Source organism: Phanerochaete carnosa, assembly GCF_000300595.1.
Source record: "Phanerochaete carnosa HHB-10118-sp unplaced genomic scaffold PHACAscaffold_10, whole genome shotgun sequence".
In the NCBI taxonomy this organism is placed as follows: domain Eukaryota; kingdom Fungi; phylum Basidiomycota; class Agaricomycetes; order Polyporales; family Phanerochaetaceae; genus Phanerochaete; species Phanerochaete carnosa.
In genome coordinates this window covers 1,342,455-1,369,675 of record NW_006767637.1, presented here as the reverse complement: position 1 = coordinate 1,369,675, position 27,221 = coordinate 1,342,455, and the positions used below count along the sequence as shown (strand labels likewise).

The 27,221-nt window shown below is 54.1% G+C and overlaps 9 protein-coding genes across 9 annotated transcripts; 6 read left to right on the top strand and 3 right to left on the bottom strand.

Moving 5' to 3' along the window:
* Window positions 1–260: 260 nt before the first annotated feature.
* Window positions 261–2,324, bottom strand: PHACADRAFT_263276 (uncharacterized protein). The gene is made up of 9 exons (XM_007400329.1): window positions 1,923–2,324; window positions 1,697–1,821; window positions 1,628–1,641; window positions 1,424–1,569; window positions 919–1,366; window positions 855–868; window positions 740–800; window positions 619–687; window positions 261–566 (listed from the first exon to the last, which is right to left on the bottom strand). The coding sequence occupies exons 1-5, from the start codon at window positions 2,161–2,163 to the stop codon at window positions 1,104–1,106; spliced, it is 789 nt and encodes a 262-aa protein (XP_007400391.1). The 5' UTR covers window positions 2,164–2,324; the 3' UTR covers window positions 261–566; window positions 619–687; window positions 740–800; window positions 855–868; window positions 919–1,103.
* Window positions 2,325–3,639: 1,315 nt separating this feature from the next.
* PHACADRAFT_263274 (uncharacterized protein) lies at window positions 3,640–4,457 on the bottom strand. The gene has a single exon (XM_007400328.1). It carries the CDS (start codon window positions 4,193–4,195, stop codon window positions 3,920–3,922), a length of 276 nt encoding a protein of 91 aa, XP_007400390.1. The 5' UTR covers window positions 4,196–4,457; the 3' UTR covers window positions 3,640–3,919.
* A 406-nt stretch (window positions 4,458–4,863) lies between these two features.
* Window positions 4,864–7,492, top strand: PHACADRAFT_263271 (uncharacterized protein). Its single transcript, XM_007400327.1, has 17 exons — window positions 4,864–4,990; window positions 5,046–5,199; window positions 5,253–5,312; window positions 5,367–5,501; window positions 5,553–5,672; window positions 5,734–5,829; window positions 5,881–6,000; window positions 6,050–6,188; window positions 6,236–6,262; window positions 6,318–6,325; window positions 6,373–6,483; window positions 6,537–6,574; window positions 6,625–6,658; window positions 6,711–6,843; window positions 6,892–7,003; window positions 7,062–7,208; window positions 7,262–7,492. Exons 1-17 carry the CDS (start codon window positions 4,899–4,901, stop codon window positions 7,296–7,298), a joined length of 1,563 nt encoding a protein of 520 aa, XP_007400389.1. The 5' UTR covers window positions 4,864–4,898; the 3' UTR covers window positions 7,299–7,492.
* A 214-nt stretch (window positions 7,493–7,706) lies between these two features.
* On the top strand, window positions 7,707–9,765 carry PHACADRAFT_263270 (uncharacterized protein). Its single transcript, XM_007400326.1, has 5 exons — window positions 7,707–7,946; window positions 8,017–8,217; window positions 8,269–8,510; window positions 8,565–9,009; window positions 9,063–9,765. Exons 1-5 carry the CDS (start codon window positions 7,762–7,764, stop codon window positions 9,700–9,702), a joined length of 1,713 nt encoding a protein of 570 aa, XP_007400388.1. The 5' UTR covers window positions 7,707–7,761; the 3' UTR covers window positions 9,703–9,765.
* A 502-nt stretch (window positions 9,766–10,267) lies between these two features.
* Window positions 10,268–12,149, top strand: PHACADRAFT_263268 (uncharacterized protein). Its single transcript, XM_007400325.1, has 9 exons — window positions 10,268–10,316; window positions 10,388–10,528; window positions 10,581–10,623; window positions 10,679–10,825; window positions 10,881–10,899; window positions 10,968–11,177; window positions 11,229–11,270; window positions 11,322–11,938; window positions 11,992–12,149. The coding sequence occupies exons 1-9, from the start codon at window positions 10,297–10,299 to the stop codon at window positions 12,061–12,063; spliced, it is 1,311 nt and encodes a 436-aa protein (XP_007400387.1). The 5' UTR covers window positions 10,268–10,296; the 3' UTR covers window positions 12,064–12,149.
* Window positions 12,150–12,301: 152 nt separating this feature from the next.
* On the top strand, window positions 12,302–13,390 carry PHACADRAFT_263266 (uncharacterized protein). Its single transcript, XM_007400324.1, has 7 exons — window positions 12,302–12,340; window positions 12,391–12,417; window positions 12,468–12,822; window positions 12,881–12,956; window positions 13,013–13,085; window positions 13,139–13,180; window positions 13,240–13,390. The coding sequence occupies exons 1-7, from the start codon at window positions 12,321–12,323 to the stop codon at window positions 13,259–13,261; spliced, it is 615 nt and encodes a 204-aa protein (XP_007400386.1). The 5' UTR covers window positions 12,302–12,320; the 3' UTR covers window positions 13,262–13,390.
* A 5,521-nt stretch (window positions 13,391–18,911) lies between these two features.
* On the bottom strand, window positions 18,912–21,393 carry PHACADRAFT_263265 (uncharacterized protein; the record flags this gene model as incomplete). Its single annotated transcript, XM_007400323.1, has 6 exons — window positions 21,126–21,393; window positions 20,684–21,059; window positions 20,076–20,617; window positions 19,356–20,022; window positions 19,193–19,299; window positions 18,912–19,129 (listed from the first exon to the last, which is right to left on the bottom strand). Coding segments are annotated over exons 3-5 (904 nt in total), but the record flags the coding sequence as incomplete, so codon positions are not given.
* Window positions 21,394–23,196: 1,803 nt separating this feature from the next.
* On the top strand, window positions 23,197–24,583 carry PHACADRAFT_263261 (uncharacterized protein). Its single transcript, XM_007400322.1, has 4 exons — window positions 23,197–23,425; window positions 23,478–23,766; window positions 23,820–24,062; window positions 24,136–24,583. Exons 1-4 carry the CDS (start codon window positions 23,264–23,266, stop codon window positions 24,447–24,449), a joined length of 1,008 nt encoding a protein of 335 aa, XP_007400384.1. The 5' UTR covers window positions 23,197–23,263; the 3' UTR covers window positions 24,450–24,583.
* Window positions 24,584–25,294: 711 nt separating this feature from the next.
* Window positions 25,295–26,688, top strand: PHACADRAFT_177898 (uncharacterized protein). The gene is made up of 2 exons (XM_007400321.1): window positions 25,295–26,282; window positions 26,341–26,688. Exons 1-2 carry the CDS (start codon window positions 25,413–25,415, stop codon window positions 26,599–26,601), a joined length of 1,131 nt encoding a protein of 376 aa, XP_007400383.1. The 5' UTR covers window positions 25,295–25,412; the 3' UTR covers window positions 26,602–26,688.
* Window positions 26,689–27,221: the final 533 nt, after the last annotated feature.

Here is a 27,221-nt window from a genome sequence, read left to right as displayed (position 1 = left end):
CGAGAGCGCCATGACATCGTTCGTCTGACGCGGCCCGGACTTCTCGTCTGCGGGGGCACTCTCACGCAGCTGGCCATGGGACGCTAAGACATTCCTCGACATGCAGGCCAGCACTGGCAAGTATCATGTCGACTCAAGATGCTGAAACGTCGCAGCAGAGTACTCGGGCCTGGATGTCGTGAAATTCAGGAAGACGATGGAGGTAGGGAGCAAGCTGTAGCCTCCGCGTCTGGCGGCAAAGCGGCGGCGCCGGAGCATCACACCTTCGACCTCGACCACCATGTCCTTCGACCTCAGCCTGCCCGTGAATAGCGCACTGCTGCTATACGTTCTCTACTGCGTGCAACGCATCGTCTTCCCGTCTGCCTCGATCCCGAAGACGGTGCCGAGTGAGTTCAAGCACTCGTACACTTGGATGCCCAAGGGGCACCCGCCGTCGCTACTCTTCAAAACATACACGCCTCGCACGCTCGTGCCCTTCAACGGCACTGACGACCCGCGTATTCTCCTTTCGATCAAAGGCGTTGTGTACGACGTAACCTCAGGCAGGAGCTTCTATGGACCTGGTACGTCTTCCCGATGCATTTACACGGGTGAGGTAATTGACCGCGCTTGTAGGTGGCATGTATGCCAACTTCGCTGGACGTGACGCCTCCAGGGGCATGGCAAAGCAGTCATTCGATTCGGGTACGTTTGCGCTCAGGTCTAATGTTCCGAGTAACCTGACCTGTGCGAACAGAAATGCTCACTCCCATTGACCAACCGCTGGACAAGCTTGAGGATCTCAATAACGAGGAAATGTAAGCGTCTTTGCCACTTCTGTACGGGCCATCTGAACCTAAAGCGCGTTACAGCGATAATATGCGAGGTCCGTTCTAGCTCTCCCTTTGCCTGAGTTTATGCTGACGTCTATCGCAGGTTGGATGGATCACTTCGCCAATAAGTATATCATATGCGGCCGTCTGGTTGAGAACGACGCGGCGTAAACCACCAATTTTGGTTTGGAATACTGTCCAGGGTGTACGCTAGCTTCTAATTTTTAAGAGTATCGTAGAAAGAATTCCGCTACAATGAACGCATTAACGCCACATATCTGTATCATATCAGTTCTGCAGCGAGTATCCGACATCGCCGGTATCGTTTTTCATCTTCACTAGTCGCTCTAGCATCTCCTTCCCTGTGTCGTTCAAGGTATCCCGGAATTTTTCGTCCTCCATCCACGCGAGGCCGTGCTGCAGTATATTGCGGGCGCGTGTGGAACCCCCGCGCGTGCAACCAATACAGGCATGCAGTGTCAGGCGGGGCGTCGTGTGCGTGTACGTTGCACAATGCAGGATGTTGCTGTTGTAGAACACTGTCTCACCGGCTGTGAGAATGGGTGAGTTTTATTTCTTTTTGTCTGAGAAGGGGCGGTAACTCGTACGCTTCAGCGTGACACGGATTGCGCCAGGCATATCCATTGGGTCTTTTGGTGGATCCAATGTCGACGAGTGTGTTCGTTGCTCAGGTGTGCGAGGCATAGTATGTGAGTCTGGGACGACGAAGAGGCATGTGTCACCAAGTAGAGCACTGGCATTTATCCTCAGATTCGGCGTAATAGCAATGCAAGCGGAAGGAAAAGACGTACGCATTCCACTGAACCTACGCGCCGGAATATATTAGGATGAATTGTCGACAAATGGAGTCAAACACTCACGCCATACTGCCACTTCGCGAGTGCTTCGCGCTCTTCATCTGCGGTTGCGCTCTCGTGGATGTCATCTCGGTGCCAGCGCAGCGCGAAGTCAGCGCGTTCAGGGTTAATGAGCATATTGAAGAGTTCTGGCACGAGACCGTTATCAGCAAGGCATTGAAACCAAAGCATGCTGATCAGCATCGTGGCGTACGCAGAGGAATACATTAGATTTAGACAGCTCACATACCCATCTGCAACTCGTCCTTCCCACATCCCATCAGCTCGCACACCGTCTGCAGGAGCGCCTCACTGGTGTACCACTCCGCAAACACACTTTCGCCAAGGGCCGGATGCATCATATGCTGCACTCCCCAGACGTCAGGAGACCCATCTTCATCGAAAGGCGGGAATTGGCAGCCGACGGTGCGACGATGCGGCCAGTTGCCGGTACGCGTGCGTGCGGTGGCGCGATGCGCTGCGAGGAGCATATCGGGGAAGAGCTCGGACGGGATCAGGTTCTGGACGACAACGAAGCCGTTTGTATCGTAAAGGGACTTGTAAGTGGACAGCGAGGTCTGTTGCGCAGACATATTAGTCAGTTCAATGTAGTGACCGGTTCAAATAGAGCTTGTTCGAAGAGAAACGCGGTGCTAATCTCGAGCAAGCACTTTGCAAGTGCTAGACAGCGACAGCCGCTTACTGCCGGTGTGGGCAGAGGAAAGACTAATGTGTTATGGCCCTCCGCCCGGGCTTATATATATTGGCGATGACGCTATGCGTACCACATGACCAGGTCTCGCATTAGTACTCCCTACTCACTACTCAGTAACTATCGCGCGTTGCTACATGCACCATATTCGCTTGATTAGTCCTTTGAGCCTCGGACACAAGCAGCTACGGCTGGGGCTGCAACGTTGAACGTTGAAGCTTTGGCTTGAAGCTTGAAGCCTGAGATGCGTAACATAGGACTGATAGAAAGCGCCAGGAGCTTTCATCTTCATTCCTACCAAAAGTTGTCCGAAAGCACTCAAAAACGAAATCCTCCGGTACCTTGCACAGGACATTTCAGGTGTCCTGAAATCGGGCTGTCATTTATTTCCTGCGGGAAGTTCTCGGCGGTGTGCTTTCTGTGGAACAGATGTCGGTGGAGGCCGTACAGGTGGTGCGGGGAGGGACAAGGTAGTGAAATGGCATAAGAAGGATAAATGATGAAAGGATGGAGTAAAGCGGGACGAGGGAGGGCACATACACATAGGTGGTATGCCTCTACCCCCTCTGCTCTGCGCTCAGCGATGACCTTAATGGACAGTCATCTGGAGGAATATTTGGAAGGCCTTTGCTATACCCTGCGCAATCGTTCAGTATGTTCCACACGAGATGGGGGTAGCGGAGAACCTCACAGATGGCGGCAAGCGTCGCTTGCGCGACTTTGCCGACCTCCCCGACCCTCTGCATGATGCGCTTGATGCGAGCCTGCCAAGGGGCGTGCGGCCAGGCATGGAGAGGGCGGGGTGTAAGAAATAGTATGAGTGAGAGGACAAACCAAACGGGGGTAGGAAAGGAAGACGTACTACGGGGAGCTTGGTGCGCTTGTTCTTGCCTTTCATCGTTGGGTTGGACAACTGTGCGTGGTCGATGTCAGACTTGGGTGAGGCGACCCGCGCTCACGAGTCGCGTCCAATGTAAGTTTCCGCGCCTGCTCACTAGCTTGTGATCACACCTGTGCGTTCGAGGAGCAACCACAAGAGTTTTATGACGCGTTTATCCAGTCTCAGTAGGCGCAGTTATGTCATAGAGTCGTGCTGCTAGCAATGACGCGAAGGTATCGGGGTCGGTCGGCACAAAATCGGGCTCGTTTCGTTTAAAATCTAGATCGGCGGCACCAGACATGCGGGCGACGCGGCAACATGCTGCGTGGATGCAGTTAGGCGAGATATAGTGCCGTGGTAAAGAATACAAGGGCGCACCTTGCCATGGTTATCCAGATTCGTATTGGTGGATCCGGGGAAAATGTGACAACACTCCGTCTTCTTCGCAGAAAATGTTGCATCCGGATTGAGCTCGAGCCACGAAAGGTATTCGATGGCACCAGTGACCATGCATCGGAACTATCTCGAATTAAAGTCTAGATGGAGGCTATGCGAACATAACATTCTATTTAAATGCGAAGTACCTACGTTGCGCTTGGCATTCCCGTGATCGGCAGGATATGGTACTAGAGTTGCACGTACGAGTTCCTGGACATTATTGAACGACGGTCCCGATACGTGAGGACTCGGTTGAGGAGCGGGACCTCTGCTCTTGCGAACCGCATCGCTTCGCCCAGCGAGTGTGATAACTGGCAGTCAGTGTGCAAAGCTCGCATGCACGGATGAAGTGTTGTTGGTAGAATTGACCCAAGTCAAAGAGCTCTTCATCGCTCTTGCAACTAGAGACCGACTGTGCAATATGGGCCTTACCAGCATTCGACGGCGCGTAGGTCAGTAGATTCCCCAGCAGCCGGATATATGTGAGTTGCATCTTCCGCACACCCCTCGCGCTCGCGAGTAAGCTCAACTTGAGTGCTTCGGATAGCCCCGCCCCGACCTCGAGGCATTTGTCGTGTGCGCGGACAGCCGAGCTCGACTGTGTGCGAAATCCTGGGGAAGTGATAGTCCTGTTTCAGCCATTACACGTCAGGTTTTGGCGGATCCAGCGTACTGAAAACGGGCTGTGGTAGACGTCAAAGAAGAGGTTAAGTTCGAAGTTACATCGGACCCGGACTAGCAAACGCCCAACAAAGGCGGCCTGTCAAACTGCTTCACGCACTTTCTCTCCCGTCAGTCCAAGACGTGCTCTTAGGTTCTTTCACAGGGTGGTGAGCGGAGTTTTTCTTTTCCCTGAGAAAACCTGAGCGCTGAGCAAAAGCGATTCTACTGTCACAACTTTTAACGCCGACCCATGAGGCAACGTGATGCCTCATAATGCATTACTGTACCACCCAGTGTTTGAAGAGGACGTTCTAAAGTATGCGAGTCATGTGCTAGATGCGCATGTCAAGCAGCTCATGGTTCGGCGAACTCAGCCCGCTGAGTATTTCCTCCCATGAAATATCTAGCCGTGATGTTACGCATTTTCGCTTACACCGACTCGGCACGAGGGATTATATATTATATTCGGCAATGTGGACCAGGAGTCGACCGTCCCCTGGGAAACTAACACGGCTAAGCTCCACACGCCCACCATGAACACCATCGTGCTGGTCTTGCTGTCTACCATACTGCTAGTATGCCTCAAGACATATGTGGATCTGCGGGCTTCTCTGAAGGCCATCAAGTAAGTCTACCAATTCTCGTAGCGGCATGAAGAACCTATGCATAATTTTTTGCAGCAACCACCCTGGTTATTGGAGCCTCATATCTTCATTTGGTCTCCTCGGCTTCATGTTTCAAGAACCAAGGCGTGGCGTAATTGGAGGCAACCTTCGCTTTTGGCGCAAGAGGCACCTCGACTTTCAAGAAGCTGGCATCGATGTTATTAGCCATGTGGGTCTCCGCGACGATAGTCTCCTGGTGTCATGTATCTGATAGTCGTGCAGACTTCCTTCTTCCCTAATGTGGCTTCCCGCTTAATTATAGCGGACACTGCTGTAATCAAAGTCCGTGCCTCAAACCTATTGTTTACAATGCTACACCCTGAACATCAATCATAGGACATTACCGGAAACAGAGTACGGTTTCCGAAACCGTCATATGATGCACTTAGAGTCTGGGGTGCCAATATCATCGCATCGGAGGGGGAGGAGTGGAAGCGCCACAGGAAAGTTAGTGCTCCGGCATTCTCGGAGGTCAGTCCCTCGTTTCCGTGTGGCGCGCTTTCAAGTTGACCGTTTGGTTAGCCCAACAACCGCCTGGTGTGGACCGAGACGGTGAAGATTATGATGGACCTCTTCGAGAATCTCTGGGGTTCCCGAGAAGAAATCGCCGTCGACCATGTTGTTGACTCAATCACATTGCCTGTAAGAGTGGCAAATGTAACGTTGGCTCTCTCAAGCTCACTCCGGTATATCGTCGGTAAAGGTCGCATTGTTTGTCATTAGCGTAGCAGGGTTTGGGCGGCAGGTATCATGGCAGTCTGATCTCGTACCGTCGCCTGGCCACAAGCTGTCGTTCAAGGTAGGACGACCCATTTTCTATTGGGCTGTCTCTCACCGTGCCCTCTCGCAGGACGCCCTTCACGTCATATCGGTGGATATGTGGATCCAGATATTCAGTCCAAAGTTCCTCTGGAACTCGGCTCCCTTGAAGCGTATTGCGGATGTAAAGCTTGGTTATGAAGAGCTCGAGGTAGGAGCGTTCTCTGGCTCTTCAGAACTTGCTGATGCTGGCATGGTAGCAATATATGCTCGAGATGGTACAAGAACGCCGTACCGCCGAGAAGAAAGAGGAGTGCTATGACCTTTTCAGCAATCTCTTGGACGCTAGCGACTCGGAGTCTGACGGAAGCGTGCGATTGACTGACCGAGAGCTATTAGGTTGGTCGTCCATACGCCTCCAAAAGCTAAGTCTTATGTTATTCCAGGAAATATCTTCATCTTCCTTCTGGCTGGTGAGTCGAATAAGCCCCAAATATACAGGATTTCACTCATACTTATTTACCTTAGGGCATGAAGTAACTATATCTTATATATCACAGTCGCTGTTCTCACTTTTATATAGACCACGGCACACACCTTGGCATTCGCCTTTGGACTGCTGGCAATGCACCAAGACTACCAAGAAAAGCTGTACCAGCACATCAAGAGCGTGGTTCCGGATGGGCGGTTGCCTGTAGGTCCAGTAATTCTTTATGCTCCACATGCTACTGACAACGTGCAACACAGACATATGAGGAGATGAATTCGCTGACCGAATGCATGGCGTAAGTTACCACCTACTTATCTCGCTGCGAAAGCTCATATCATAAACCAGTGTCTTCTACGAGACGCTTCGCCTTTTCCCTCCTGTAAGTGACATGTGAACTTGAAAATTGTTTATATCTTAACGCTAGCTTACAGGTCCAATCCATCCCGAAGGTGGCGGCTGAAGATACGACTTTAGTTGCTGCAGATCATGCAGGAAACAAGGTTGTTATACCAGTGCCTCGTGGAACAGAGCTGCAACTTAGCGTTATCTCAGTGCACCGCAATCGTACGCCTGCGTTTCTACTCATGGGACTCGAGACTCAGGTATCCGTAGCTCGCTACTGGGACGATCCACACGCCTTCAAGCCGGAGCGATTCCACGGCAACTGGCCTCGCGATGCTTTCCTACCATTCAGTTCCGGAGCCCGTGCCTGTCTCGGACGACGGTTCGTCCATGATTTCGTCACCCTCCAAGCCTTTCTCACGTTTCTCGGTCTGAGGTAGCTTCTTTGAGACTGAGGGCATCGCGATCCTCACTATGCTGGTCCTCCGGTACAAGATTGAGCTCAAGGACGAGCCCGAGTTCGCACACGAGACGTATGAGGAGCGCTGGCAACGCCTTTTCAAACTCAAGCCGGTTATCACTATTGCGTGAGTTCCTCAACTGCTAGTGCCTTCGATTGAGCCTGACACCGCTCCGCTAGACCTGCTCGGCTGCCTCTCGTTTTCAAGAAGAGATAGAGCGTAGCATATGGATGAGGCTGTCTGCTCGCATGAATTATTGCTTGGACGGATTTACGTTCATACCCTGTGTCTTGGCAGTTTCTTATTCGGAGTGCGGATCTACAGTTGGCACCTTCGCTTCATCTACTGATTTTTGCGATTCGCTTGCGGAGAAATTGGCTCGCACTGGCAATAGAAACGAAAGCTTCGTGACGGGAAGTGGGCCAAGTTCTGATTATGCGCCACATAGTGTATTCGGCAGCGGCGGCGGCCAGTCGCTACTCTGATAGCGTCAGGAGTCGGCTCTCACACGAACTGTCGCGTCCCATGTCACGCGCCGCCGATGACCTCATGCGTGACCCACGACTATATAGTCTCCTCTTTGAGCCTCCTATGGCTAATGTACCGTCGCCTCCTCGTTCCAAGGGCATTGTCGCATAGGAGCATAAACTTTCACCTGCGCTCGACGCTTTCGTACCCAATGGACGCAACCCCCGACGAGCTCGCCTCACGCTTCCCCTGGCCCACGCCGCCGCATCCTGCAGTCGTGCCCGCGCCGATACGCCACGCAGGCTGGAGCAGCGAGAGCACAGAGGCGGTGCTCACCGACCTCAAAGAAAACCACCAGCGGTGGCACATCTTTTTCAACGAGAAGCACTTCCACAAGTGGGTTTTCATTCAGCATTTCCCCGAGTTTGGGGGTTGAGATCTTGAGAGCTGAAGCGTGCATTCGCAGCCATGCAGCGCACCACCTGCTTGCCATATATGCCTTGGGCGCACCTGCGAGCCTGCTGAATGCCGCGTACCACACACATGTTGTGTATCAGAAGCCGGCGTTCCCACCGCCCGAGACCGACGAGGCACGAAAGGCGAGGGAAGCCGTCGCCAAGGTGGTCATCGACGACACGAACTGGAAAGACTATCTGGGAGACGACCGGTACATCTGATGCCATGAATCACCAGACTCTATCTGCTGACCATATGCCAGGTATTACCAAGCCTACGTCTCGTTCTTCTCCAGCAAGCTTCTGGACAAAGCGGCCGGCAAGAACGCGATCCAGCGTGTGCTCGAAGACTACGTCTTCTCCGTCGACGCGAACCTGACACCCGGAAAGAGCGCAAACGGCCAGAAGCCCCTCGTCCTCGCCCGTTTCCTCGGCGGCTTTTTGCATCCGCTCATCCACGCAGGTTATGGCGCAGAGTTCGGCTTGCCTGGACTCATAGCAGAGGGAAAGTTCCATCCGTCGCTTTGTATTGCATGAGTAAGCTGACTCCAGTTCGCAGGCATCTCTGAGGCTGCGGTGCAAACAAACGAAGCCGACGCGCTATTCACACCTGAGCTCTTCGGCGCCGCCACCGGCGCCACAGGTCTGGCCTCTAGGATCGCATCTCTAGCTTTCTCGTCTGCTGCGCCCAGCAGTGAAGTACATGCTCTCGGAATCCTCGCGAGGGTCGCAAAGGACCCCGCGTTCGCGCCGCACAATGTCGGGCTGCCCGTGCCGCCGGACGCGGACGAGAAGAGCGTGGATCGCGTTGTGCGCGTCGGCGGGACGAACCTCGTTGAGTATCTCACCAGCTGGTTCGGGACTGTCAACGAGGACGCGGCGACGCTCCGCGCAAAGTTTGAGGAGGTCGTGTGGATGAATACAGTCGTGTACGGTGTTGGGGGATGGGCCGGACGCGAGCTGGGCGAGGATGAGAACAAAGAGTTCAATGGTGATTTCTTCCTGTAAGCAAGCTTTTGTTGGGGTGGCGTACAAAACGCTGATAAAGTCGCCGTAGGATGCACCTTGTCACGTCTGCTCTACTCACCTCTTCACTCTTGAACATATTGACACCCAAGTCCGCGGCGCTACTCCTCAAGACCTACTTTGCCTTCAGCGTCGTCCTCTACGTCGCGCGCGGCCGTCCTTCGCTGCCGATCGACGCGTTCTACGCGCACACCACCGCGCACCCGCACCCGTCGGGGCCAATGCCGACGCCTGACAAGGACACGCTCCCGCCGGACGAGCAGCGCGTACAGCTGACGCCGAGCTCGTGGCTCGCGATCGTGCAGACGACGCTCGGGCACCCGAACGAGCACCTCTGCAAGGCGCAGCGGGCGCTGTACCACTTTGCCGAGTGGCTCGGCGGCACCCGTGCCCACGCCTTCGCCGGCCTGTCCTCTTCCGACCTGAGCAGCATCGACAGCGGCGCCGGCGGGGGGCTCACGGGCGCGGAGGTGCTCGACGGCACGCTCTTCCTGCGCGCGGCCGGGCTCACGGCTGGCCGGCTTGGCTGGATGCGTGAGGGCGAGAAGGGGCGCGGGTGGGACGCGAAGGGGTTCTTCCCAAGCGAGGAGGACGAGAGGGAGGCGAGACAGGAGCAGGAGAGATTCCACAGGTTTAAAGGGGCGGGCGGGATGATGTACCATGTACGGTGAGCGATAAGCACGACATCGGACGACTGGTTTGAGTCTGGAATTGTATTTGTACGTACGTAACCCACTTGCATGCAATGTCTACCAATGTTCAAGATGAGCGTGTTTCTGGGGACAAGCCTGCTGGTGTGGCTGGTGTCACGAAGTTTAGACGCCGAGGGAGCATTCTGGGCGGATCGGGGCATCAGGGGCCGATCAGACAACGCAAGCGGGCCTTGCTATGTCGCAAGGCGGATGTCCTCATCGAACCCGACAACCAGCTCAGCCGCGCAGTGCCAACACCGTAGTCTACAATAATGCGAAGGCGTCGCGGACTGCTCTTGGAATGCAGCAATCGATGAGGCGCATCGGCCGGCGTTCATTGGCGACGAACTCAATGGTCACCATACGTCTTCATCGGCCGGGAGAAAAATCACAGTAGTCACCATATGCCTTCGCAGGTGGTGTGATTATCCTCCAGTAGAGCTGCTCCATCGTTCGCGCGATGCCGCCAAGCGCTGCCTTATATACTTCTGCCCCCTGGCCTCTACTTCCTGACCGTTCGCCCATATCCCCAAGCGTTGCCCCCAGGCTAGAGACTCGCCACGCTCGCTCAGCATGACGGAAAAGTTCTCCAGGTACGCGTGTCCTGCCTACTTCTCCTGGAACGTACATTCCCCGTGTTCGCGCAGGACTCACACCCCTGTAGACTGCCCGAATTCGAGACCCTCCAGCTGCATGCTGGCCAGGACGTGGACCCTACCACCAACGCGCGCGCCGTGCCCATTTACGCGACGACAAGCTTTGTGTTCAACGACTCGCAGCATGCCGCGGAGCTCTTTGGCTTAAAGTGCGTCCCCCTGCCGTTCTCCACCTAATAGACAGCTAACTCGCGTGCTAAGAGCGTTCGGGAACATCTACTCGCGTATCGGGAACCCGACTGTCGTAAGTCACACTTTGTGGCTTTCACGCGTTTGCTGTGGTTGACCCCCTTCACTAGGATGTCTTTGAGAAGCGCATCGCCGCCCTCGAGGGCGGTGCTGCCGCACTCGCGACTGCGTCCGGCCACGCCGCACAGTTCATGACGATTGCAACGATTGCCAGTAGTGGAGACAATATCGTGTCGTCATCCTATCTTTACGGTGGAGTACGTCTACTCCCGCCGTCAGCATTGTTGAAGCGCCGCTGACAACCCTTCATAGAGCTTCAACCAGTTCAAGGGTCCGTCTGCTCTCTCTTTACTTTTTTCTTTCTTTCTAAATTTCCCTGATATGTTCTTCGTTCGCCAGTCTTCCTGAAAAATTTTGGTATCCGGGTCAAATTCGTCAGCTCGCTTGACCCCGACGACTTCCGCGCAGCGATTGATGAGAATACGAAAGCGCTTTTCGTTGAGTCAATCGGGAACCCCAAGTACATTGTTGCGGATATTCCGGCCTTGGCACAGGTCGCACACTCGAACAGGATCCCACTTATTGTCGATAACACCTTTGGCATCGGAGGTTTGTTGGGCTCTCTTTCTACGTTGAACGCTGTGCTCATGCGCTGTCTAGGTTTCTTAATCAGACCTATTGATTATGGTGCAGACATCGTTGGTAAGCGGTGCGCCATGCAACTAGCTTAGGGTAGAGCTAAGCCCCAAACAGTTCACAGTGCGACAAAGTGGATCTGCGGACACGGCACCACCATCGCCGGCGCGATCATCGACTCGGGCAAGTTCGACTGGTCGCAGAGCGGCAAATTCCCGTCTTTCACGAGGCCCTCGGAGGGTTACCACGGCCTCAAATTCTGGGACACCTTCGGCCCGGTCGCCTTCGCAGTCAAGGCGCGGGTCGAGGTGCAGCGCGACCTCGGCGCGACGATGAGCCCGTTCACTGCGTTCCTGCTCCTGCAGGGGCTCGAGACGCTGAGCTTGCGCGCGGAGCGGCACAGTGAGAACGCGCTCGCGCTCGCGCGCTTCCTCGAGCAGCACCCGAAGGTGAGCTGGGTGAGCTACGTCGGGCTCCCGAGCCACCCGAGCCACGCGCTCGCGAATCGCCTCCTCCGCGAGGGCCTCTACGGCGGCGTGCTCAGCTTCGGCGTCCAGGGCGGCCGCGAGGACGCCAGGGTCGGCAGCCGCGTCGTCGACGCGCTCAGGCTCGCGAGCAACCTCGCGAACGTCGGTGACGCGAAGACGCTCGTCATTCACCCCGCGACGACGACGCACCAGCAGCTCAACGAGGAAGAGCAGGCGGCGGCAGGCGTCACGTCAGATCTCATTCGGGTGCGTCGGGATCTTACTCTGGTGACGTGCGCTATGCTGACGCACTCATATAGGTGTCGGTTGGTATTGAGCACATCAAGGATATTATTGCGGACTTCGAGGACGCGCTCAGGACTGTGCCTTAGTACAAAAAAGGCAAGGAGAGACTGGCCTGGAAATAAAATTCAGAAGTGTACTATACAGTCTTGAATATTCTATCGTCCACTAAATGAATGCTTGAGGCTCGGAGTGTCTGGCTTAGGCAACGGAATACGCGTGAGCGCCTCTTGGGCGCTTGGGCGAGGTCGAGTGCTTTCGGTCTCGTGCACTGTTCTTCACGCCGTCCTCTACTTTGTCCGTCTGTGTCTTCATTCTTCTCGCTCTGTAGCTATCTCTGCGCGCGATGTCGAATACCATTGCTTTGTGAGTAACTAGCTGTCGGATGAGACAACCTCTGAACGAAGCATCGCTAGATACCCACTCTCGAACTTTACCTTCAGGTGCTCACCGCTTCCCTTATCCCTGCACACTCTTCTCAGACCCTGCACAGCACAAAAGAGGCGCAGCCTGAGGAGGACCCATCCGTTTCCGCGCGTCTGCAGCGCCTGCAGAATAACTATGAGGACTTTGGGATGCGGCGGACCGTCGAAGGCGTCCTGGTCGTGCACGACCACGGGCACCCGCACATCCTGATGCTCCAGATTGCGAACGCGTTCTTCAAGCTTCCTGGCGACTACCTCAAGCCCGGCGAGGACGAAATCGAGGGGCTCAAGAAACGGCTCGATGACCGCTTGGCGCCGCCGCAGGACTCGCGCCAGTTCAACGCGAGCCACGGCGTTGACAATGACTGGGAGATCGGCGACTGCCTCGCGCAGTGGTGGAGGCCCAATTTCGAGACGTTCATGGTGCGTGCTTGGTGTGATCGTCTGTCTCCAAGCTCGCTCAGCGTTCGGTTTGCTGTAGTACCCGTTCATCCCCGCGCATATAACGAAGCCCAAGGAGTGTAAGAAGCTGTTCCTGGTCCAGATGCCCGAACGAAGTGCGTACACACGAGTCTTATCGCTCTTTTTACGTCACCGTGACACGCTTGCGCAGAGGTTCTTGCCGTCCCGAAGAACATGAAGCTCCTCGCCATCCCACTCTTCGAGCTCTACGACAATGCGGCTCGGTGAGCATGTCCTCCTGCCATTCTACGAACCACATCTGACAGTTCATATACAGCTATGGCCCACAGCTTTCTGCAATCCCGCACCTCTTGTCTCGGTATGTCTCCATCTTTCGCTATGTAATTACCAGTCACTAAGAGGGCCGACTACCTGCAGCTATAACTTCATCTACCAATAGACCCAAAGAACGCTCTCCTTGTTGCTATTCGGGCCCTCATCCCTTACTCTACGGCCCTCTCGCATCCGTCGCGAACACTTTTGTCCATAATTTGTTGTACCTTGCACGCTTTCTGTACCGATGTTCTTACGTAGATTTCTGCATCTTCCGATTCCGACAGGTCAACATGCCGAGAAACTGTGTTGCATCTCCGCGCTGTTAAAATGTTAGCGCTCAGCCGCCAGCACCATAAGCACGGCAACATAAATCGCAAGTTTAAGGGCGCGCGATCTGTGTTGTGCTTAGGGCTTGTATAATTTGCCCTCTTAGTTATTGACTGCTGAAACACTGGATTTATTGAATGTGATATGATACAACGAACCACAGTCCTCAGAAAGATCACATCCACGTTGAGTTGCCCAAACGAAAAGTTACGCTAAGCCATCTATTATACGTCGTGCTCATACCAGTCATTGCCATCAAGATCCCCGAAACTGTGTTCTGTCTGGTCCGATGTGAGCACAAGTGAATGGCGAATGGTATCAAGATCGACACACCTAGTACGCCACGATTCCAGCAACTATGTCGGGATAAGGGTCCTGGAAGCGCAGAGATCCTTCGGGTCCGCTGTGTGTGTGCATTGCAATTTGCCATGCCGAACTCCTTCGCCGGCCGTAGTGCATCCTCCTCCGAACCCGTCCTGTCCATGTAGGAGGACTTACAGAAGTGTAGGGCGTTATAAGGAGGCGTAGACTCCGAGTCATGAGCCAAGGCTACCACCAGAGAGATGCGAGGTAGAGCGGCAGGCGTCCCAGGCTGTCGCGGGTACTACTGGGTAATGTTGCACAAAGCGAGCTGGGAAAGCGGGTGCGCTCATGGGTGAAGGTGGTTAACTTCAGATGTGCCAAGGCGTGGCCCAGTGCCTGCGTCGAGAAAAGGTACACCAGGCGATCGCTTGAGTCTAAACGCCCCAATTCCTGCATACTCTCCACGGCTGGGCGAGCACGACGGGCAAGATGTACGGAGAGGGTTAGATTGTGACTACGGAAAGGCTCACGCTGTGCAGCGACGTAGATTTCAACGGCCTAGCAGCCATATGGCATGTGTACGATCGCCTCCTAGACTGTACCATTGGACCTATAGTTACGACCGTCCGTTCCTGGGTGTTCATCGCCGTGCTGCTCCCTTTGCAGCTAGCTTCGCAACTCGATCTAGGTAAGCATCTATCAAGCATACCAGCCGCGAGTCCCCATTCCAGTTAGAGCAGTCAGGTTGGAATGCAGAAAGAGTTGAGCGCGAAACATCCCTGAAAGAATAAAAACACTGTCGAGCAAGGAGTGGACTCGGCGACGCAGTGTTTGAGAAGCTGTGCGCGGAGTGCTCGGGACTGCGCAAAATTTGTGGCCCCCTCAGGCATGATCGTACAAGTCGATAGTGGGAGAAATCAGAGAGAGGTATGTGTCACGAGAGCAGATGGAAGAATATTGCAAGGTTTTGTCATTCGTCGCGGTGCTCGCCCGGCCTGGTCGCGTCTGCGGGAGTAGAACCTCTGCAAAGGGGGATGTCCACCTCCGAAAGCTCCCGTTACAATTCTCTAATAGCGGGTCGAGAGTCAAACTCCTCACCGTCATCCGTGGGCGGCAAGGCTGCTGGGTCTCGCCGGACGCTGAAGCGAGCGCTTTTTATGATGAGTCATAGTAATTGTGTAAACATGAGGACGCCATACCGCCCACGGGGGACTGGCACAAAACTCATGTAAACAATGCACGCCACCATCATCGGACCATGAAAGCAAGCCTTAGATGTCAGGAATATCAAAATAATCGAGAAAAATGAGTGTGAGTATTCTCGGCCGCGTCCCCTACCCTCCTGTGTCCCAAGTCTGGTTTGCTGGTGGTAGGCCTGCAGTGGGGGCAACATGGGCTGTTTAATGTGGGTGTCATGGTAAGAATTGTGTGTTTAGTCGACTGGATATCAGCAAGAAATCTGTCTTGCTGCCGTTTCCATACAGTGTACAACAGGTGAAGCATCACGAAGACCAAGAACAGTTAGTTTCTGGCTCTGCGAAGGCAATCCTCAACTCAATGTTTTCAATGTCCCAGCTCACTCTGACACAATAGAAGCCATCTCCAAGACCTTCGGTACCAATGCCTGCGTGAAGGGCACGTGACATCACTCGACATCAGTGTTTCGCGGCTTAGTGCAGGGCACCTGTTGTTCTCAACAATGGTACCAACATCCTGCTGGCTTGACCATTGCCTAACTGGCAACTTCAGCAGTGCATTTATGTGACAAGCTTACAAGTGTTATCTGCTCAGCGAGATAGATCAAATATAGCTAATATCAAGTGTCTAACACCTGATTGGGCCAGCCATGCAACAACAGTACTACACAGGGCCCCCGCGGACAGCATCTTGGGCACCATCTGCGGGATTTTGATAATCATGTGACCCAGATTCCGATTGCAGCAGAATCTGAGCGCTCCTGTCCAAAATCCGTTCGATTTTTGTCTGATTACACTTTTGGCTCTGCTGTAATCACTATCAGCCGGATTTGGTATATCTCGCAATCCGATTCTTAGTTGAAAGCTTTTCCGCATGGTACGAAGCGGGATACACCCGTGTGAGGCCAGAGGAGCACAGAGGTACATTGAAGGCCTATGGGCAAGTTCCCTCTAGTAACCTGTTCCTCGCTTCTCTAGTTGCCCCTGCCACCTCGCATCTACCGCCTTCCGAGCTGTCTCCTAGTACAAGTGAGGGCCTATACTGCACCAGGGCGGCCCGTACTGTGATGCAATATGTGTCGGCCGCCCTGCCAAGCATGCCGGAGCAGCAGCATCCGTCGTACCTGCATCGGACGACAAAGATGTTGATCCAGGCAGTGCGTTATTTTCCCCGCTCGTAGGACAGATCTTGTATCACTGACATTACCAGCTTGTGATCGCCATGACAGATGGCGGGAGACGGTTATAGCCGCAGATGAAGTCAGGCATAGTCATAGTTTTTCTGGTCATCACAGCACATCTGATGACGATACGAATCATGATGACATTATGAAGATCAGCAGGACGATACTCATGATCCCGACGATGCTTTCCTGCAGACCTGCGCCCCTGTCCACTGTGTGGCGCTGAGCAGACAAACGGCGAGACCTCTCAGCAGCATTATTTGTTCCACATCATATATACACTTGGGACCGCTACATATATCTTTGATATCTGGCGCAGAAGCCTTCTGCACGTCGCGTCCCACTGTGCGAATCTGCGGTGGGCGGTGGGCGCTTGATCCCACCTGAGGCCTGAGACCCGGAGCGAGATTGCTGTCAGGTCAAAATCCGGCTGTTGTGAGACAACAATCGAACGGATTTTGGACCTCAGCTATCTGGACGTTGATCTGCGGGCAATCCCCTGGAAACCTGGTACACGCAATCTCCCGGGGCCCTGTGTACAAAGTTGGCAACTGCCTCCATATGCCATATCCCCTCTGTCATTCCTGCAACAAATGCTAGCATTATCTCCTTGCCCATGCTTGTCATACCTGCGATGACGAGCTCTTTGCACTAGTGAGATCAGCGATCTATGTCATTTGTGCCCTAATCTTTGTCTTGAGATGTTCGGTGATAGTCTCGGGACTGTATAGAAGTAGTCCAAAGGCGAGGGACGGACAGTAGAGGTGCGAGAGTCGCGTGAGAAAGGGTTGGCGTGCTGCAGAGCCTTCCGTGCACGCTTGTCATACTGTTGCGAAAGTATATCTGCTAACCCTTAGTAACAGCTCTGTTTTGAATAAATTTGCAGCAGACTTATTTGTTCAGCTTGCTGCAAGACCTAAACCTTAATAGACATGAGCTATTACTATAGCCTGCAGAGACTTGAGTGATTCGGGACGCGTTCTCTCATTGCGCTGAATCACGCATCGTGCACCGCTCTCATTTGGGACGTACATCTGATGGTATTCAATAAACCTTGCGAGCATTCATGGAAATTTGCATTAAAAGCGCACGTGGTTGCCGAGCCCAACGCGCACATGCTGGCGTGATGCCGTTGTTTACCAATGTTTTGTGCCAGTCGTCCGTGGATGTTACAGCGTCAGATGAGTTTAGCGAATAGCGATGACTCATCAGTCCCGTGGACTGAGACACTGGTCTCAACATCCACGGACATACTGGTGAGGAGTCTGGTCGGGAGTCTGAAACCGAGACTAGTTTCAAAGTAGACGCAAACAACACTACGGGCATGAGCTGATTTCAGATCACCTGAAATGTCCTGGTCAAGCCATCAAAGCTGTTTCATTTTTGAAGACTTAACCGGGGCTTTCTGGTGTCCCAAAATGATAGATTTGCTACCACTTTCGTAGCCATTTGCGGTGCAGGAAAATGATAAATTTTGTGTAGCCTGAAATGAACCTGAAATGACTCAATATGGCTACATTTCAGTACAGCAAAGAGTTCATGTTTCAGGAGACTTTGTGGCGCATTTTAGGATATCTGAAAGAACATATGTAGAAATCATTTCCGCCTCATGTTTGCAATGAGGAAAGGTCCGGGCAAGGAAAACTTTTGATGGTCCTGAAATTGCCATTTTTGATGGATTTTGAAGCTATCTTATGAGCTAGAAGATTTTTACCTGAGATAAGTCAGAAACATCCTAGAAATGTACTACAAATTTGCCGTAAATGGTAATTTTAGAACCATCAAAAGTTTTCCTTGCCTGGACCTTTCCTCATTGCAAACATGAGGCAGGAATGATTTCTACATATGTCCTTTCAGATGTCCTAAAATGCGCCACAAAGTCTCCTGAAACATGAACTCTTTGCTGTACTGAAATGTAGCCATATTGAGTCATTTCAGGTTCATTTCAGGCTACACAAAATTTATCATTTTCCTGCACCGCAAATGGCTACGAAAGTGGTAGCAAATCTATCATTTTGGGACACCAGAAAGCCCCGGTTAAGTCTTCAAAAATGAAACAGCTTTGATGGCTTGACCAGGACATTTCAGGTGATCTGAAATCAGCTCATGCCCGTAGTGCAACAAACAAACGATATGCTGACTACGTCACATTACATGGTCATGGTGGGCGTTAGGGCGGCCATAGCGGAGGGTACGCCCGGAAGATTCCGGGAAGGACTTCGGGTGACAGACCGACCTAGAAAGTGGCTCGCGCGCGATGGGCGGGTTCAGCTTCACTTCATGTTGTTCTGTCCGTAGTTCTTACCTACGGGTAATAATCAATCAGATTCGAGAAAACATATAGATAGGTGCTACCTACAGCTGTAAAAACTTTGAGGGCTGCCCGATGCCAGAAAAGCGAGACCGAGGCCAAGTTTGGAACGTCCCTGGGGTGACCCTCACCGCATACTATGTCTGTTGTGGGACTTCGTGGTTAACGCGAGACGAGTCCGACGAAGATGTCTTGGGAATGTTTTGTGTCAACATACTGCATGAATTACTGTAGGTACCAGAGTGTCGCATGTTGCGTGATGAGTGCAGCATGATGTCGGCCGCCGCACACGTCGTTCTGTGCGTCTTCAGACCTCGTACGACCCCCTTCTTTCAGCCGTAGCGCACATAGCTTCGTTCACAAATAGGATCAGGCATTGACAAAGTATGCATCATGCGCTACGGAACTACAGAACTATCAGTGAATAACTTTCGTCACACAGCTCGAGGACACATCATGATTCATGATTCATTACAAGCCTCGTCCACATTTACGCTTCGAGCGGAAAGGCATGCTCTAAGGTTAGGGCGACCTGCTTCATGAGAGACTTTCTCCCCCACGCCTCCTGCAACCCCCATGTGTTCTCGAAATGCTTGCGCTTGCTCGGGTAGCTGGTGCATATAATCCCGTATACGGCGCGGTGCGACGCTTGTAGGGCGCCGGCGACCCACCTGTACGCCGGGAATGAGCATATGGGGGCACGCACAGTAAACACACAAGCTACGAAGACTCACCCATGCCGTGCGCTTACAACCTCTCCCGCGAAGTGCAGCCTACCCTCGGCGGCGGGGTGCGTCAGGTGTACATATAGCTCCCGGAACTGGCCGGGGCCGAAGACTGCCCAAGCACCTGCGGGGCACGGCGTAAGTATCAGGAAACGGACAGAAGCAGGACAAAAGCCTGTAGGCACGTGCCCATTGTGTTCTTATCCGTGCCCCAGCTATACGGATGCATCGCCTCCCACTGCTCCTCCAGGAACGCGCGCCCTTGCTTGTTGAAGCGGTGTATGGCGGCAAGGTCATCCAGGACCCTGCGCTTAATCATCGCCTCGGCACCAGAGCCTGTGAGGCCCGTCCATGCGAGCGCATCGCCCGTCGACGTGTAGCTCGCGATGAGCACGGACGACGGCACCTTTTCGCCAGCGCCGTACGATGGGTACACAACACGGCGGGACATATAGTCGGTGAAAGACTGGCCGCCGATAATCGCGCCGAACGCGCCGAACTTCTTCATCAACCCGTCGTCCTGCCACCACGCCGTCTTGAACTTGACGCCGACCTTGACCGACTGAGTGTATGTGAGCGAGCGCAGCGCCTTCCTCTGCCAGATGTCGAGGTTTGCCTCCGAGGTATTCATTACGCGTAAGCATGGCAGCGTCGTAGTCGTGATGACGTGCCCGTGAGGAATCTTCTGACCCTGCTCGGTGTACAGGTTGATCGAGAGGTTCTCCTCCTCTAGCTCAATGCGCGTGATGCGCGTGTCCTTGTGCAGTATATGCGGGATGCGTTCGGCCTTTGTCTCCAAATACGTGTTCAGCTCCTCGGCCAGCTTGCTGGATCCGCCGCTGCCACCAAAATACTTCAGCACAGAAGACAGGAGAGCTGCCAATTGACGTACTCGATGCAGTGCCACTCGGCCTTGTCGGCGTTATCAAACGCTAGGCTGTCCAGGACAATCTCCGTGAGGGCGCGGTCGTACGACGATGTCGAGGAGGTGAACGTCTCGCACCACTCGACGACATTGAGCGGGCATGGTAGAAGGTTAAGTTCGTCCAGCTTAGCGTCGTAATCCTTGCGGTCCCCAGCCATGTACGCCTTCATCGACCACACATCGTATTTCATCATGAGCCCCCACCCCTTATCTGTCTCATTCTCATTGCGCACGTCTTCTTTCAGCTGCTTCTTGAAGGGACCCACGACGTTGTCTACATTCGCTTGCACGCCCTTGTCGCCCCAGTGCGGGGGTACGGGGTCCCATTTGAAGTCGAAAGCGGTGATCTGGCCTCCAGTGCGCTGCCGGACGACGTTGTTGTAGAACAGCGTCGAGTTGCTGTACCGGTCCACGAAGTAATAATCGAGCAGTTTCAGCCTGAGCAACTTGAAGAGATCGAACACAGGCTCCATGATTGGCGTCTTCGGGAAGCGCATTGCACCGACATCCTGCACGGGCCGCCTATATGTCAGCGCACCTCGGAGGGAAGCAGGATTGCGAGTAGGATAACTCACAAAGTAGTCGTAGCGAGTTTGCTGGTTAGGGAAGTCCCTGTACGTGTACAGCCGACCGCCGATGCGGTTGCTCGCCTCGTAGATAGTATACGGAATTTCCATGTCTTGCAAAAGCAATGCGGCGTAGAGCCCGCCGATGCCGCCACCGATGATCCCGACACTGGCCCCGGGATTCACCGGAACCGTGGCTGTGTCGTCGCTGAGGTATTTGTTGGCATTGAACGTGAACGGGGGACCCCGCGCTTCAGCCTGTCCTGGGACAGGCAGAAAGGGCAAGCCGATTTCGCCGAGCTCGTCCTGGAATTTCTTGATAATATTTGTGCATAGCAGTCGATAGCACGGGCAGAGTCCTCATCCATGGCGAGTGCTGCGGTACCTGAGAAGAACGGTGTGTAAGGGACAACGAAGATGAAGCTGCAAAGATAGGGCTCATATACTCAACTAGCTTCCACATATGCCCAGCGTTCGATCTCGCGCAGAAGTCAGTAAAGATACGAATATGCGTTGGTCTGATGTCGCCAGAAGCACGATGCTCCAAGGTCGACTAGGGTCCCAGCGCCAGAGAGACTAGGGTCCCCGCGCCAAAGAGACTAGGGTTCCCGCGCCAGAGAGACTATGGCTCAATAGTAGCTCTTGAGTTGGAGCATGCGATGAGCGAGAGTTTCGTATTAATTATGTATGATGGTGCGAAGCATATCGATGTGCACATGACGGTTTTGCGCCTGAGAGGATCCTATTTCATGAGGCTCTGCTAGACTGCAAGAAGTGACCAGGTCCGTGCCGGAGGATAACCTAGCCTCTCATGAGTGTGTACATCGCAGGAGAAAGGACAAATAACACAAACCGCGCATGGTAGCAGAGTTCATACACCAGTCACCAGACATTGGTGCGCTGAGAACACATGCACCAAGGAGCGCGGAGAGCCAGGTGCTGTGATGAATATGAATCGAACGTACGAACCTCTTGAACACTAGCTATCAGTAGGGGTCGCCTTTAGCAGGCACAGAAGCACTGAGGTGCAGTTCCGTCCATCCGTACGCATTCAATGTTCCGTATGCAACCGACAGTCTCGGCGAGCTGCCTAACGTGCGAAAGTAGTCAGCCTTGCTTCTGGCGTTGGAATCGACATGCGACCCAGGTGGCATGAAGCCACTCAAGAGAGAGAGAGGCGCTGCGCCGAACTCCTACGCCACCCGTGGCGCGTGCTCCGACGAGCCCATCCAGCCCGCGTACCACCGTTCTTCGCGTGCCATACTTGGACGATGGGAAGGATAACAGTATGGAAAGTGGGGTATGCGTGTGCATAAGCAGCGACGTCCGTGAACGCGTCCGCATTATGCGGGGTCTACGCCATGGCCGTGATGTACCGCAGCGAAGCAAAATACGCCTGACTTGACGCGAGCACGCCAAGTTTCGCCTGGCACGAAATTTTCTTACTTGTTGTCTGGCGGAAGAACGTAGGGGGACGTACAGAAGTATAGGGCGTCGTAAGGACGACGACGTGTAGACTCTCAAGCCATAGCTGCCATTGGAGGTGTACAAGGCAGAGCGGTAGGTGCGGCAGGCCGGAGCGGGTCCTACCGGTTAAAGTTGCGCAAAGTGAGCTTGTAAAGCGGACTTTGGTGCGCTCATGGTTGAAAAGGATGGGTGGAGGTTCAAAGGCGTCAGGGCGTGCTCGCGCCGAGCGCGAAAAAAATGGGACACGAGGCGACCGCTCGAGTCTGAACCCACCAAGTCCCACATACTCTTCACGGTCTGGAGAGCACGGTGGGCGAGCGATGTACGGAGAAGGTTGAATCATGACAACGGAAAGGCTCACGCTGTGTGCTGTGTGTAGTGACCAGGCAGTCACATGGTATGCAAACAATCGCCTTAGACTGTACGATTGAATCCATGGCTGCGACCGTCCATTTCTTGTAAATCCGTCACTGTGCTGCTCCGTTCGTGGTTAGCCTCGCGAGTCCCCATTCCAGCCAGAGCACTCAGGTAGAAATGCAGGGAAAGCTGAGCGTGATACGTCCTGCAAGGCCTGATGAAACTAGAAACGCGTTCGAACGTGGATGGGACGCGGTGCTCGAGAAGTTGTGTGCGGAGTGCTCGGGACTGCGCAAAATTTGTAACCTTCTCAGGCGTAGTCGTACGAGCCGATAGAGGGAGAAATCAGGGAGAGATATGAATCACGAGAGGAGATAAAAAATATAAGTCACGAGCAGATGGAAAAATACTGATAGGTTTTGTCATTCCTCGTAGACTCGTAGTGCTCGCCCGGCCTGGTCGCGTCTGTGGAGGTCTGCGGAGGTCTGCGGTCTGCGGGGTGGAGACTTCGTAGGTTTTGGGTCATGGGCGCCTCCTACTGACGCGGACGCCCTGTCGGCAACTCGCGTGAACATTGACAAGCCTTAGCGACAATCGTACCACCCTTCGAGAAAAAAAAAGATCCAGTCGTAAATATGCTCTCACGTTTTATAAGACTCTCTCGCTGTGTCCACTGGTTTTCCACACCCCTGGTCACCTCTCCTCGACGACCACCTTCTCTCTTATACAACACACGAAGCCGATTTTGACTGGGGGCTCATCACGATGCTAAACACAACGGCGACGCCCTACCATGACGCGGGCGTGCTCTACGCGAACACCGACTTCTCTCAGCTGAACTGGATCGAGCTTCAGTGGGCTTCGTGGTATCTCTGGATCGGCAATCCTGTCCTTGCGACAGGTCTTGCCTCCTTCTTGCTTCACGAGGTCAGTCTTCGCTCCTTAGCCCACGCAATATGGCGTCCTGACTTCTCTGCAGTGCGTGTACTTTGGCCGAGCCCTGCCCTGGATTTTCATCGACGCGACGCCCTACTTTCGCAAGTGGAAGCTCCAGCCGAATAAAATCCCAACGGCCTCGGAGCAGTGGGCCTGCACTAAGCAGGTCCTCTTCAGCCACTTCACCGTCGAGCTTCCCGTCATCTGGCTCTTCCATCCTGTGGCTGAGTTCTTTGGCATGTCTACCTGGCAGGTGCCCCTCCCGAGTTGGGTTGCCATCGCTCCTCAAGTTTTCCTCTTCTTTGTCTTTGAGGACATGTTCCACTACTTTGGTGTGCTTGCGTGCTGCTCTACAAAGCGATTCCTAAGCTGACCCTCCTTGCAGCCCACCAAGCGCTTCACTGGGGTCCCCTCTACAAGCACGTCCATAAGATCCATCACCAGTATCCCGCGCCTTTCGGTCTTGCTGCTGAATACGCACACCCCGCGGAAGTCTTTATTCTCGGCACTGGCACCATCCTCGGGCCCATCCTGTACTGCATGTTCCGCCACGACCTGCATATATTCACCGTCTACATCTGGATCACCCTTCGCCTTTTCCAGGCCATTGATTCGCACAGCGGCTACGGTGAGTCTTACGCGTTTCGTCCCGCGCCCCGACCACGCCTCTCTGATCAACACTTGGCTGTCATCGTACATAGATTTCCCATGGTCACTCCAGCACTGGCTGCCGTTCTGGTCCGGTGCAGAGCACCACGACTTCCATCACATGGCGTTCGTGAACAACTTCAGCACGTCCTTCCGCTGGTGCGACCGCCTCTTTGGCACAGACACCAAGTACCGCGCCTACCGCGCGCGCCTCGAGGCGGCCAAGAAGGCCGGCATGTCCGCCGAGGAGTACGCACGTATGGAGATTCGTCTCAATGAGGAGGCTGAACGCGAGGGCGTCGCTGCCGAAAAGAAAGCTGAGAACAGCGACTTTGCCGGCGCGTGGCACAAGACCAAGGTCCAATAGATTCGCGCTTAATAGAAAACATCTGGGCCGCGTAACGCGGTTGCCTGCTTGTATGTATGAAGGAAGTACGATACACCCGCTGATAGCTTAATGCATATGTACACATCTCCTGTCTTTACTGTAATGCCTCTTGCAACACGGGACAGTTCGAGTTCTATGCCTCTGGCTGCGATGCAAATGCTGTTGGTCCTTGGCGGGTTTCGTAAGGGCTTGTGCACCCTGGATGCCTATCACTTCACGCAGAAATGACGATATGCGCTAAGATTAGTTCTTCCGTGCTTGCAGCGAGAGAAGCATAAAAGCCGAACGTTGAGCGCAATGCGAACTGAGGTCACGAGCGTCTCAGCACCTTGCTTCCAACCTCGACCTCACTCCATAATCTTCATCTCTGCACCAACCAAGAACAGCCATCTGTGAACCAGCACAGCTTCAGCTGTACATCTGACCTGGGCAAGCTCGTCAAACACGAACGTTACAAAACCGGGAAGGTCTCCGGACGCGTTGCTGGTCTCTGGCAGTGGGGCGTACTACATTCCGTTGCACGTTGCGAGTGGGATACATTGTCAAGCTCAGGCTTATTGATACAACGTGAGTGCATATTTCCTCGTGGACGCACCACGTCCTGGCATGTCTGGGACGGCTGGGACGCTGCAGAGGACATGGCGGAGTGCGCACTGCGGGGTGGGTCTTCAGCAGTTCTTGCAAGGCACCTTAAGCTGCTCCGAACGCGGGGGATACTGAAAGGGATGGTATCCGTGCTGCTGCTTTGCGCTTGGATGCTGAATCGTTTGGTTGAAGCCTTGAACGAAGGAGAGTAAGGGCGATACACCCGAGATAGGTCACATGACTAGTCTGGGCGTGGTTCTTGCTGACCGGTTTCCGCTCACTCCAGCCCTTATAGCGATATGCTGACATGAATTTCTTCCTAGACGCGGAATTTTCTAGTGATACCGAGTAACACTTATGGCACTCCCGAATCTATTCGACCACACCCGTACCTTGCCACCTGAAGTACTTAGTCTTGTCTTCGATGAGACCGACACCGAAGACTTGCCTTCTGTTCTTCGTGCTAGCTCAGCACTTTATGCCATCGCGTTCCGCTCCCTGTACCGCGAAATCTCCAATTGTAAGACAGGTCAGAAACGCGTGCAGCTTCTCCAATCGCTTGCTCGCGCTTCCGACCCTGCGTTTCACCCAACGCGCCTTCCATCTCCTACTCTGGTTGTGCGACTGCTGAGTCTGGACTTTCACTCGAACACTGTCACAGCAAACCTGCTCCGGCTAATTAACCGCGCCCTCAGAGCCTCCACGAATTTGCGAGAACTCATCCTCGAGTTCTCAGCCGCAAATAACTTTCAGCCTACCTCATGGTGTCTTTTGGGCACAACGTTCTATTTGCGGCGACTGTATACCTCTGTAGGCCTCGACGCCACACTCTTCACCTGGCTCGCACACCCAAATCAGCGCCTGCTTATCGAGCTCAATCTGCGCGGACACCAGATACCGTCACGCTACTGTGGCAAGGGTGCAGATTTGTCGCTTCCGCCCGATGCGCTGCCCGCACTTGCGAGCTTCCGGAGCGTACACCTCGACAGCGCATGCACCACGATTTTCCTCGCGGGGCGTCCGGTGCAACACGTTGGGCTCACGCTCTTCCCGCTCTCAGCGCACAGCGCGCTCGACGGCCTCTGTGGTACGAGCGTCCCCGTGCGCCGGTTGACGGTGCTCTGCCTCGAGGAGCACGCCTCCGAAGCCCTCGTCGCCGAGATTGCCGCGCGCCTGCCAGGCCTGGAGAGCCTGCACGTCGTCGTCCTGATGACGCCCTACACTTCTGTACGTCCTTCCCTCCCGTTCGTTCTCGATACAGCAAATGACGGCTGTTGCGCGTCAGGTGAAACTGCACGTACTCGCATCGGCGCTCACGCGCTTCGTGGCACTGCGGTACATCACCTTCATGGCGCCAGACCCACCTGGCGCGGATGCGTTCACGGTCGAGCGCGAGCGTGCGGTTGTGGTTGCCTGGGCGCGCGCGTGTCCCACTCTCCGCACCGTCATCCTCCCTATGGGCCAGGTGTGGTACACTGAGGACGGCGCGTGGCGGTGTTATGCAGACGGACTGAGTTCGCGGGAGGGCACGCCACGGGCAGCCTAGGATTTCGGCATGTTTCGGCGTAGCACGTGGCGCGTGGTGAATATCGCTTTTGTCTTTATAAGCACTACACCATGAGTGGTAAAGTAACTCGCAGTGTCTGCGTGTTTCATTCCTTGCTAAAGGCAACTTCTGTCCTCAGGCCACTCGCGCTCATGATCAGTCTAAGATGTAATTGCGCAAGTGCGCGCTGCCCTAATGCGAACTTCTCAGGATGGTTAATTTTTCTTTGTAAAGCTCGCACGTTCGATCCATATTCCCCCTTCACGGGTCCTATAGTGGACACTGCGTTCCTCTGATGCATGTGTTCCAGCGCACAGACGACCGGTGACCAGTGTACGAACTCTGCTACCATGCATCCCTTGTGTTGGTAGCACACCTCCCTGCGATGGAGACGCTTACTATAGGCTGGACTGGGCTCCAGGTACGAAAGTGATCGCCACTTACAGTCCAACAGAACGCGGTAAGATGGGATTATCCCCCGGCACTGTATCCCGTGAACATCAATATGCTTCCAGTCATCATGCGGTATTAATGCGAAGCTTCAAGTTGTTCCAGCTCATTGCTTTCTTTAGCGTCACAAGCCGCCGTAGGGCGAGAGCCCAATACCTTTGACGCTGGGA

Coding starts and splice junctions, on each gene's coding strand:
- PHACADRAFT_263274 (XM_007400328.1), bottom strand. CDS start 4,195: ATGCAACTCACATATATCCGGCTGCTGGGGAATCTACTGACCTACGCG.
- PHACADRAFT_263268 (XM_007400325.1), top strand. CDS start 10,297: ATGACGGAAAAGTTCTCCAG. Junction 10,529..10,580: donor GCGGAGCTCTTTGGCTTAAA/GTGCGTCCCCCT, acceptor TCGCGTGCTAAG/AGCGTTCGGGAACATCTACT. Junction 11,939..11,991: donor TCACGTCAGATCTCATTCGG/GTGCGTCGGGAT, acceptor GCACTCATATAG/GTGTCGGTTGGTATTGAGCA.
- PHACADRAFT_263266 (XM_007400324.1), top strand. CDS start 12,321: ATGTCGAATACCATTGCTTT. Junction 12,341..12,390: donor ATGTCGAATACCATTGCTTT/GTGAGTAACTAG, acceptor AAGCATCGCTAG/ATACCCACTCTCGAACTTTA. Junction 12,418..12,467: donor CTCTCGAACTTTACCTTCAG/GTGCTCACCGCT, acceptor GACCCTGCACAG/CACAAAAGAGGCGCAGCCTG.
- PHACADRAFT_263271 (XM_007400327.1), top strand. CDS start 4,899: ATGAACACCATCGTGCTGGTCTTGCTGTCTACCATACTGCTAGTATGC. Junction 4,991..5,045: donor GCTTCTCTGAAGGCCATCAA/GTAAGTCTACCA, acceptor AATTTTTTGCAG/CAACCACCCTGGTTATTGGA. Junction 5,313..5,366: donor CGGACACTGCTGTAATCAAA/GTCCGTGCCTCA, acceptor CATCAATCATAG/GACATTACCGGAAACAGAGT.
- PHACADRAFT_263270 (XM_007400326.1), top strand. CDS start 7,762: ATGGACGCAACCCCCGACGAGCTCGCCTCACGCTTCCCCTGGCCCACG. Junction 7,947..8,016: donor AACGAGAAGCACTTCCACAA/GTGGGTTTTCAT, acceptor GTGCATTCGCAG/CCATGCAGCGCACCACCTGC. Junction 8,218..8,268: donor GACTATCTGGGAGACGACCG/GTACATCTGATG, acceptor ACCATATGCCAG/GTATTACCAAGCCTACGTCT.
- PHACADRAFT_263261 (XM_007400322.1), top strand. CDS start 23,264: ATGCTAAACACAACGGCGACGCCCTACCATGACGCGGGCGTGCTCTAC. Junction 23,426..23,477: donor CCTCCTTCTTGCTTCACGAG/GTCAGTCTTCGC, acceptor ACTTCTCTGCAG/TGCGTGTACTTTGGCCGAGC. Junction 24,063..24,135: donor TGATTCGCACAGCGGCTACG/GTGAGTCTTACG, acceptor CATCGTACATAG/ATTTCCCATGGTCACTCCAG.
- PHACADRAFT_177898 (XM_007400321.1), top strand. CDS start 25,413: ATGGCACTCCCGAATCTATTCGACCACACCCGTACCTTGCCACCTGAA. Junction 26,283..26,340: donor TGATGACGCCCTACACTTCT/GTACGTCCTTCC, acceptor GTTGCGCGTCAG/GTGAAACTGCACGTACTCGC.
- PHACADRAFT_263276 (XM_007400329.1), bottom strand. CDS start 2,163: ATGCTCCTCGCAGCGCATCGCGCCACCGCACGCACGCGTACCGGCAAC. Junction 1,822..1,922: donor GAAGGACGAGTTGCAGATGG/GTATGTGAGCTG, acceptor GTCTCGTGCCAG/AACTCTTCAATATGCTCATT. Junction 1,367..1,423: donor AATCCGTGTCACGCTGAAGC/GTACGAGTTACC, acceptor CCATTCTCACAG/CCGGTGAGACAGTGTTCTAC.